Source organism: Panthera pardus, unplaced genomic scaffold (assembly GCF_024362965.1).
Source record: "Panthera pardus isolate Hobbes unplaced genomic scaffold, ASM2436296v1 HiC_scaffold_2, whole genome shotgun sequence".
In the NCBI taxonomy this organism is placed as follows: Eukaryota; Metazoa; Chordata; class Mammalia; order Carnivora; family Felidae; genus Panthera; species Panthera pardus.
The window spans coordinates 8446454-8456661 of record NW_026526765.1 but is presented as its reverse complement, the minus strand read 5'-3'; the positions used below and the strand labels follow the sequence as shown (position 1 = coordinate 8456661).

General features: G+C 51.9%; 1 protein-coding gene across 1 annotated transcript in view; it reads left to right on the top strand.

Annotated features, from left to right (window-relative positions):
• Positions 1–414: 414 nt before the first annotated feature.
• The window catches only part of DAP (death associated protein), a 60595-nt gene continuing 50801 nt past the window's right edge, over positions 415–10208 (top strand). Inside the window, exon 1 of the mRNA XM_019450783.2 lies at positions 415–658. Coding sequence (XP_019306328.1) covers positions 604–658 — 55 coding nt within the window. The 5' untranslated portion in view covers positions 415–603. The remainder of the gene's footprint in view (positions 659–10208) is intronic.

The following is a 10208-nucleotide window of genomic DNA, read 5'->3' as shown; positions in this document are numbered from 1 at the left end:
CCAAGTGTGAGCTGGGTGTGCACACCCGGCCGCGCGGGCCGGTTCCCAGACAACCTGCATCACCCCTGCGCGCGCCACCCCGGCGGCAGTTTCCGCACCTCCGTCACCGCCCCTCCGGCGGGGGGGGGGGGGGGGGGGGGGGAGGGTGAAGCGCGGCGCGAGAAGGGGCCACCCCCCCGCTGGGCCCTTTCGACCTCCTGCCGGAGTCTGTGCCAGCATCAGCCCCGCCTCCTCCAACCGCAAACACCCCACCCTCACCCTCCTTCTTCCTCCCGCGCCCGCGGCCGCAGCTTCCAACGTGGCGCTGCCAGCCGCGCATGCTCAGTGCACAGAGCGGGAGGGAGGGGCCGGGGCCGGCTGGGCGGGGCCGGGCGCAGTGACGACAACGCGCAGCCGCGGGCAAGGGGGACGCGCCACGTCGGCGCGCGGCGGCCGCGCCCCCTCCCGGCGACCGCAGTTGCTGCCTCCGTGCGCGGCCCCGCCGCCCCCCGCGCGCGCCTCCCTCGCAGCCCGGCGCTCAAGCTCGCGCGCGCCTCCCTCCCGGCTCGCGAGCCCGCCGTGGTCGCCGTCGCCGTCGCAGCCCCTCGAACGCGCGGTCGCATCATGTCTTCGCCTCCCGAGGGGAAGCTAGAGACGAAAGCCGGACATCCGCCCGCCGGTACTGACTCGTTCCCACTTTCTCTCCCGCCGCGGGGCGCGAGGGCGGGCTCGAACCTGCGGACGCGGGGCGCGGAGGGGGCGCCGGGCGGGGGCGTCCGCCCCGGCTGCGGGGCGCGGGGGCCGCTCGGGGGCTCCGCTCGGGGGCTCCCCCTGGGCTCCGAGCGCCCCCGGCTTCGCCAGCCCGTGGGAGTTGCATGCAAATCAGAATGATTGGAAGAAAGTCGCTTGCACAACTTCCCCCGAGAAAGTTTGGGCCGAGTGCGTACTTAGAAGGGACAGACAGATGTCTTAGGAAAACGGGCAGCCGGAACGCTGAAAAGTCCGTGTGTGTCGTGTCGTGGTGACGATTAATTGTAGGCTGACAGCATTTCGTGCGGATAAAAGAACTAGAGAAGCGGAAATAATTTTTATCATTAATCACTCAGTGTGATTCCCCCCCCTCCCCTTCCCGACTTTCTTTCGCATCCAACTTTTTCTTAAAAGTTTTTCCTCGGACTTTTTTTTGTTGTTGTTGCAAATCCTGAACTTATGAGCCAAGGAAGTTAATTAAATCCAGGATAAAGAGTCAGCTTTCTCGAGAAAAAAAAAAACAAAAAAACGAATCTAAGCAGACTTTTTAAGTTCATAGGGCCCACCTCTTCCCTCTCGGAGCAGGGTTCCCGTTTGTTCTTTCGACTCTGTCCCAACGGGTCGCTGTCTCCGGAATGACAATCGATCCATATGGAAGGACACAGGGAGAGACTCAAAGGCTACCGGCGCCTCTGTGTGCGTGGGTCTTTCAGAGTCTAAACTGTACACGTTAGTGTTATGAACTCAGCCTTCTAGTAACAGAAGCCTTATGGAAACGTGGCTGCTTTCTGTGCCCCATTTGTGCCCATTCTTGTTACAGTAGAGTCGCCTAATCGCCATCTGCTGTCCTCACGTTAGGACACTAAGTCTCTGCCTCAACAGGGGCAACGGAGCAGTTTTTCAATAAGGTGCATTCCAGAGTAGGTAATATTTTTCACTGGTGAAAAAAGCTCTCAACAACAGGAAAACTACCTGGCACTAGGGAAGAAAAATGGCTGACTGCTGTGTGGGGACTTAGGAGGCGTGGGATTTGGGGAAGACAGGCTTTGGGGCCATTTGTATTGCATTAGTTACAAAAAACAGTACCTCAGAGGGATTTCTTTTAAAGATAACTCTGACCTTGGATTCCTCCTGCTAGGGATCCACGTCCAGCTGCCTGCTCACCTGGGCGGTTCTGCAGGAAGGAACCCCTCCAGTTGCAGTCATGTCCTTGTACTATGTGGCATTAGTCTGCCCATGGCTCCCCTGTCCCAGGGGAATGAGTGGCATTAAAGTGTATCTGTTGGAATGATACCAAATCCACGTAGCAGTAATTCAACTTTTTTTTTTTTTTTTTTTTTTTTTGGGACAAGAGAGAGACAGAGCATGAACGGGGGAGGGGCAGAGAGAGAGGGAGACACAGAATCGGAAACAGGCTCCAGGCTCCGAGCCATCAGCCCAGAGCCTGACGCGGGGCTCGAACTCACGGACCGCGAGATCGTGACCTGGCTGAAGTCGGACGCTTAACGACTGCGCCACCCAGGCGCCCCAACGTAGCAGTAATTAAATTGCATGGAGAGACATATCCATATGGAGATTTTTAGGATCAGAGGTATAAACTGTACATTGTTAACTCCCTGGGAGAAATTTCTTAAAGGACTCTGATTTTCTGTGAATTGTGAACAGCTAGGCTTTGCGAATTACGAACTGAATGGCTTATTTATGCCCTGAGGTGCAAGGAACCAACTTTTGTGCTGGTGAGCAGTGAACCTGGGGTTCTAAGTTTTGAGGCCTGTCACTTCTCTGGGGCTTACTTTTCCTAATCTTTGAAATGGGAGGGTTGGGCCAGCTGACCTTCCTCTGGGAAAGCCCAGGACACTCTTCAGCTCAGTCCCTTCCATCCATCAGGATCAGAGCCAAAGGGCGTTTAACCCCACAGGTAAACTCAAATGACTTCAGGACACGTCCTTCAGCCTTTGGGTTCCCAGTCAAGAAGGAGCTGCTTAGGGATCTGTCACTGTTATTCTGCATTTTCTGAGACTGGTCACTCTTGGCCAGAGTCGGAGGAAGGGCCTGGCATCCTGGCCCAGGGGCACAGGTTAGAAAGGGGCCTTTTGCTTTCTACGGCTTGGCCTGCGGTATTTTGCTTCCCAGTAGTGCCCCTCAGCGCACTCTCCCAGATCACAGAGTTCCCTGCGGGGAAGCTCAGGGTCTGCTTGCTTACTCCGGCCAGAGAGTAAGAAGCTCTGCAGAGTAGATGTTATTTAAAAATTTAAAACGAAAGAAAGAAAGAGAGAGAGGAAGAAAGAAAGAAAGAAGAGAGGAGAGAGAGAAAGAAAGAAAGGAAAGAAAGAAAAAAGAAAGAAAGAAAAAAAGAGAGAAAGAAAGAAAGGGGGGGAGAAAGAAAGAAAGAAAGAAAGAAAGAAAGAAAGAAAGAAAGAAAGAAAGAAAAAGAAAGAGAAAGACCTGCTATAATAAAGAATAATCATCAAAGATAGCCAAGAGCACCGTTCATAAATCAAATAACAACCTTAAAAACTTTAGGAACCCTCTCATTAAGTGCTTAAGTTGGATGACAAAGACTTGTGCCTACATCCTCAATCAGAAACAATAAAATTCTCTCCCATGACTGTCTTCATGTTCTTTTGTGTTTTCTCGTTATTGCTGTCTGCACCAGGGACCCTCCTGTGCATCCCTATGACATCCCGTTTCCTTACTGTCACACTTACGTGCGCCTGTCTGCCTCTCTTCTCCTTGCTTCTGCCTGGGACTTACTGAGATCTTCATCCCCGGGGGCTGGCACAGTGTCAGGCACAAAATAATAAATAGCTCCCTAGTGAGTTTCTCCCAAGCCGAGCCTCTTCTCACCTCTCACTTTCCCCAGACAGAGCATGCAGGATCCGCAAGGTCCCTGAACTTCTGAGCTGCCCCCAGTGAGTCGTAGTGATGCGGGGAGGCTGTGAGCCAGTTTAGGTAGCATCTTAGCAGCGGAAGTAGTAACCAGCCTGTGCTGAGTGTTACCGTGTGCCAGTGTTTCCCTCCACCCTTCTAAATTCTTGGCTGAGGACCCTCCTACTGCTCACAAAAGACAGACTAACGAGAAAAACAAACAGAAGTTTGGTAACACGTATGCCTCCTGTGTTTATGGGAGAGACCAAGGAAAACGGAGTAGATCCCCAAAGTGGTGCAAACCACCACCTTAAATACCAGCTTCGGGGCAAGACTGGTGGAGGCATCACCTCCCAGGCTGCAGTGCTCCTGTCATCCTGGCCGGGCCCTTGGTAAAAGTAATGAAGTCTTAATGATGGGAGACCCCGCCACTGCTCTCAGCTACAAAGTATCTGTGGAGAAATGGGCTGAGACCGCTCGTTTTATGAGCATTCTTGCAAATACAGATTAGCAAAGTTAGAATTAGCGAGGTTCTGTTGCATCACACAACACAGGTTCTGTTGCATTAACTACACACAGGTGGACCAGTGCTCCACGGCAGAAAGGAGAACGTAATTATCAGACACACTATTACTCATTTCTGCCTGTCTTCGGGAGTTTGTGGCAGCGACGTGGATAAAATCTCACTCTTCAATACATTTTGCTGGCCCTGTTCCCCTCCATCTCCCAGGGTAGCCAAAACCGTATGTCAGTAAAGTTCTCGTAAATCTATGGATAGCTTTGAGCGTTACTAATTTTACATATGGTTTTCTTTGAAAAGTAGACTTCCCATCCCTTCTAGAGCGGAGTCGTACGGAAACATAAACACGACTGTATTTATTTAAAGTAAACGGGAAGTAGACTACTTTTTTTAGTAACTTCACGATAATTGAATTCTTTGTTACATCAATCACTCAAATGTGAGTTAAGGATGCATTTAAAAGATTGTGGGTGATGGTTCTCCCTAAATCATCTCCAGAAGGTTTTTCATGTTACCGAGGCCAGTGTATTGCTAGCAATGAAAGACTAATTTGTCTTTTATTGTATTAAGCATAAAGCCGCAGATTTGCCGAGCTTGCCCCCAGTGTCCTCAACCCAATCACTGATTAACGCTGGCAGAGTACAGGGAAGAGGTCTGCCTTCGCTCCTGACATGCCAAGAAAAAGAAAAAAAAAAAAAGACCCTTCTAGTCACTGCATTTTTTTTCAGACGCTTCAAGTCGGGGTGGAACGCAGCATTTCTAAAACACAGTTTAGGTTTCACTTTGCTCTTCAGGACTTTGCTTCGTGCTCTGTGTATGTTCCTTCCATTCAGGACGACGCCCCGTGCATTCGTGCTTGGTTCGGGACATGCTTTCCCCTTCCCCGCTTGGGGAATCTTTGTGTTTATATAGGGAACACTCACTATTGTATCAAGTACTGTATTAGTCCCAGTTATATTAAAAGTATGAAGTATTAATTACAGTTCTGTCAGTAAGTCCAATAGTGCTCACTGCCGTAACAGACACCGCAGAATCCCGGGCTGAGCTGGTCGAGGTTTGTTTCCCTTTCGGGCAGGCGGCCCTCCCACAGGGACCAAGTGCAGGGGCCGGGGCCCCCGCTGGCATGGCCTGTGCGGAGGGGACGGCGGGTGTAGGTCATGGTGTGGAGGCTTACGGTCACTCTGTGACTTCCACGTGTCACTGCATCACTTTCCTTTGGCTGCTGTAGCCAGTCTTGGCCAGAATCCAGTTCAGTGGCTCCAGCCCACCTGCAAGGGCGGCTGGGATGGGGAGTGAACCCCTAGCCTTATGCCCCAGTCCAGCCTTGTGCTCCAGTCGCTGGTGCCAGGTTTCTCTGCTGGGCTTCCAGGCTCGGCCCCTATCCTCCCTGCACTTTTAGGGACTGGCTTCCCTAACCTGAAGGATACCCGTGTGGCTGCCCCCACCCCCTCCTCAGCTTTGGCCCAGGCTGCCCAGCAGGGTCCCCCCATCCTGGTCCAGTCAGACCGTGCAGTTTGTCCTTTGGGTCACAGCCCCGTTGCAGAATGGAGCGCGCACGGCTGTGGAGGGCGGCCCGGCCTGTCTAGGTCTGATCCAGAGCTCCAAGGCCCTGGCCATCACACCGTGACCCTGAACTTCATTTCCACCCCTGGAAAGTGACCGGATTGCCCTGTATAATGTCAGGGCCTTGCCACCTTCGTCTTCGATTCTAAGCGCAGAATAGCAGTTTTCCTCCATTCTTCCTCTGCTCTCTTAGGGATCAAACCATCAGGGGTAAGTTTGGAAATTTTTCAGGGGCTCATTTTTTAGCACAAGTCATTGCTTCCCCCCCCACTCCCCCCCACCACCCCGCCTGTGAACCTGGAAGCCCCTGTCAGGACTGCTGGCCAGTGAGTTCTCCGTGCCCGCTCCTGGGCAGCTGTAGCTGCTAACTGCCGTGGACCTTGCTCCTTTGCCCCCATCTCCACCTGACCTCCCAGCCCTGGGGGGTGGGGTGGGGGGCCCGCCTCCACCTTCCACCCGGCTCACCTGCCCTGCCTGAGATTATTGGGTTTGCTCCTAACCTACAGCTTCCGGCTGGCTTCTGGTCTGCTTTCTTTTCTTCTCACCTGAACGGTTCTGGGACCCTCGCACCCCTTCTTTTTGCTGGACTAGCTTTCCCTCGAGTAACATTTCAGCGGCTCTTGTCAGGTAAGAACAAAGGTGCTGTACACTTTTCACGATGTGCTGGGACACCTGCAGTTAGTGCTTTGGGGATGTTTGTGTGAAACGGGGGCTGAGACGTGAGTAATCCTAGGGAGAGCCTTCCCCTCCCCCTGCCCGACTTCCAGCTGTGGGGCCCTCTAGCCTGCTACTGAGCACGGACAGAGAAAGCCGCCAGCGACCCCCTTACAGCCAGCACACCCCGACCCCTGCGGGGATGCCCCGGCCACAGGAGAGTGTGCTCAATATGTCCCCCCTGGCAAAGTCTGACCAAGGAAGATGCTTCCCCCCCTCCCCTTACCCCTTAGGCAGGAAGCTCTCTGTAGAGAGCTTTGAAGGTCAAACTCATGGTCTTCCCCAGCCTGGTGGCAGTAATCAGAGCCTGCCCGGGCCATCATTGTGTCTTTCTATGCGGTCCGTGATGCTCTCTGTCTTCTGGAAGGTCCAAGCAGAGAAAGGCCTGCAGGGTGTGGTTAAGGGCACAGGCCTCAGGGCTGGATCCGGCTCTGCGCTGGCTCGGCCCGCCGGCTCCCCCCACCTCACCCTCGGGATCCACCCCGTGGTACCTGTGAGGTGGGAGATCACGAGGCCAGTGGTGAGAACGGTGCCTGCACCTAGCCGTATGGTGAAATGGTGAGGAAGGGTGAAGCTGAAGAATGAGCCGGGATCTGATTCCCTGGAAGCTTCCACACTTAGATGGTGATACACTGACAACGGTCCTGCTGTTGGGTAGCTGCCCACATCAGCAGAACGCTTTACAGCGTGTCTCCCCCTTCCCCCATCCCCCATCCCCACAAGCCTGGACCTTCATCCCGTCTTACATCTTAGGTGACTGTCATGAGGGAAAGGACAGCACCCAGGACACAGGCTGTGGAGGTCTAAGTACTAGATGCTGAGGGTTAAAACCCATTTAATAGGAGCAGCTACCGGCCGAGCCCTCGCCACGTGCCAGGCGCTGGGGGAGCCGTGTCACATGGGCTAAGTCATTTAGTCCTCCGCACCCCCTGCTGGGAGAGCACGGTCTCCCCTTCCTCCCAGACGGAGCACCCCGAGCCACAGAGAATGGCAGCAACACACACACACGGGCGAAGAGGCGCGCGTGTGCACACACACACCCGGGCAGAGCCAGGATTGGAACCCAGGGATCTGACTCCAGGATCATGCCCCTGACGTGCGCACAGCGCTTCTAAGAGGCATCTGGGATTCTTTCATTTGAGAGAAATTCCGAGTTCTTTTTTTCCTAATGTCTCCTAAAAATACTCACATTTGCAAAGATTTCTGCAAAAATAACTCTGGCCTTTGTATTTTTTACAAATGAGGAGTTCTAGTGACGGCAATAAAACAGCCACAATAAATGCTGTCATAGATTTTGGCAGTTATCGCCAGTTGAAATGAATGTGTCTCGGTGTTGAGTTATTATTATTATTGCCACTTTTTATTCCTGCATTAATCACCACACATGCTGTGAGGGATTGATGAAGTTCATTGTTTTTATAAACCAAATTAAATGAAGTGCTAACGGGGGGGGGGGGGTGACTGAGCCTTGACGTGTGTAGTGACTTCGACAGAGCCGTGGAGCTTTGGGCTGGCTTATTTCAAATGTCGACTGGACCTTCATGGGCGGCTTTCTTTGTATGGTTATACAGCCCTTTTCACTTTCGTCCATTTCTAGGACATATCTGTGAGCTGTAGTTTCAAAGTGTTATGTCTGCCAAGTCGACACGATTCAGGCATTGTGTTTTAAACGGGCCTGAGTATTAGTCACCTCCAGCTGCTGTAACAAAATCCCACAGGTGGGGTTTCGTTTTCTCAAAGTGCTTGGAGACTGGAGGGCTAAGATCAAGGTGCTGGCGGGTTTCTCCTGAGGCCTCTCTCCTGGGCTTGCAGACCGCTGTCTTCTTGCTGTGTCCTCATGTGACTTTTTCTCTGTGGTGGCATCCCCAGCGTCCTTTCTTTCTCTTAGACAGACACCAGCCCTGTTGGATTAGGACCCACCCTAACAGCCTCATTTTAACTTTCTCACCTCTTTAAAGGCCCTATCTGCAACTACATTCTGAGGTGACAGGGCTGAGGGCTTCAACATGTGAACTTGGGGGACACAACACAGCCCATAGTACCTTTGATCAATTTCTAATGGGTGTGGGCAGAGGGTGGGATATATGGGGAGGAAATGAATTTAAAAAAACTTTAAAGGGCGCCCGGGTGGCTCAGTTAAGCATCTGACTTCGGCTTAGGTCATGATCTCGCGGTTTGTGGGTTTGAGCCCCACATCGGGCTCTGTGCTGACAGCTCAGAGCCTGGAGCCTGCTTTGGATTCTGTGTCTCCCTGTCTCTCTGTTCCTCCCCTGCTCATTCTCTGTCTCTCTGTGTCTCTCAAAAATAAATAAACTTTATTTTTTAAAATTTTTTTTTAATGTTTATTTATTTTTTGAGAGAGAGATTGACAGAGTGTGAACAGGGGAAGGGCAGAGAAAGAGGGAGACACAGAATCCGAAGCAGGCTCCAGGCTCTGAGCTGTCAGCACAGAGCCCGACTCGGGGCCTGAACTCACAAACCGTGAGATCATGACCTGAGCCGAAGTCAGGCACTCAACCGACTGAGCCACCCAGACACCCTAAAAATAAATAAACTTTAAAAAAATTTTTTAGAAAAACAAAACTTTTAGGGGGACAATTCTTACAGCCCCCTTTAGCCAAAAACATAACTCTCTGCTCTTACATTTCAATAAAGTAGAAAATTATCTTAACATGTTACAGAATTTTCTTTCAGTTTCTATTTCTTAAGGGTTGACAGACTACTCAACCTGGAATATTGTGATAAGCCACCTGCAGTGGTGTTTTTGCTTGCTTTCTTTTCATAAAAAAAAAAAAAAAAAATCTGAGCCCAAAGTGAGGGAGATCCCCAGGAACCACACCCGAAGAAGAAACAAATTCAGAACAGTTAGCATGAGCCTTGGGCCCACATGAGGCAGGCGGTGGTTTCTCTTCCTCTTTGTATAAGGACACCAGTATGTTGGATTAGGGCCCACCCCACCAGGCTCATTTAACCCAAGAGCCGAACATAAAATGGGGTGCTCAGAGGTCAAACCTGTGGAGCAAAGGAGAAGCCCATATGCCCAGCAGCACAACGGGATGGTGGGGAACCACTCTCCTTCAGCCTGGGCTCCGGCGGGGGAGAAGAAGTCTCCGTAAGAACGTGTAAACGCAGGCCTGCCTTTACAGGGGCTAGGAGTTCAAAGCTACAGCTTGGCAATCCCTGTTCTGAGAAATCTGACGCAAAAAGGATTTCCAGGTGCCTGTACTGGTCTCACACAAGCGTACAACATCTTTCCGAAGGGAGGCCGCCTGCGCCCCAGGCCCCAGAGGTCCCCACAGACAAAGCCATTCTGAAGGAGAGCTCATGATGTACAATCACCGGAATGAGCATGACAGTCAGCAGACAAAACTCGCAGTGGGATTAGACTCCCAAGGACCTCAGATCATACAGTAATTGAATGCACAATGACACGAGTGTGCCTAAAACGATTGCACACAGAAAAGACTTAAAAACACAAGACACGAAAAAGACCCTATCAAGTAAAAGACGGGGTGAATTGGAAATGCCCTAGAAGTGAAAAATAAAATGATTGAAATAAAAACAGATGGGCTCAGGGCGCCTGGGTGGCTCCGTCGGTTAAGCATCCGACTTCGGCTCAGGTCATGATCTCACGGTCTGTGAGTTTGAGCCCTGCGTCGGGCTCTGTGCTAATGGCTCGGAGCCTGGAGCCCGCTCCGGATTCTGCGTCTCCCTCTCTTTCTGCCCTTCCCCCACTTGCGCTCTGTCTCTCTCCTTCAAAACTAAACATCAAAATTTTCTTTAAAAAGCAGATTTTTGGAAGAATTCCCACACA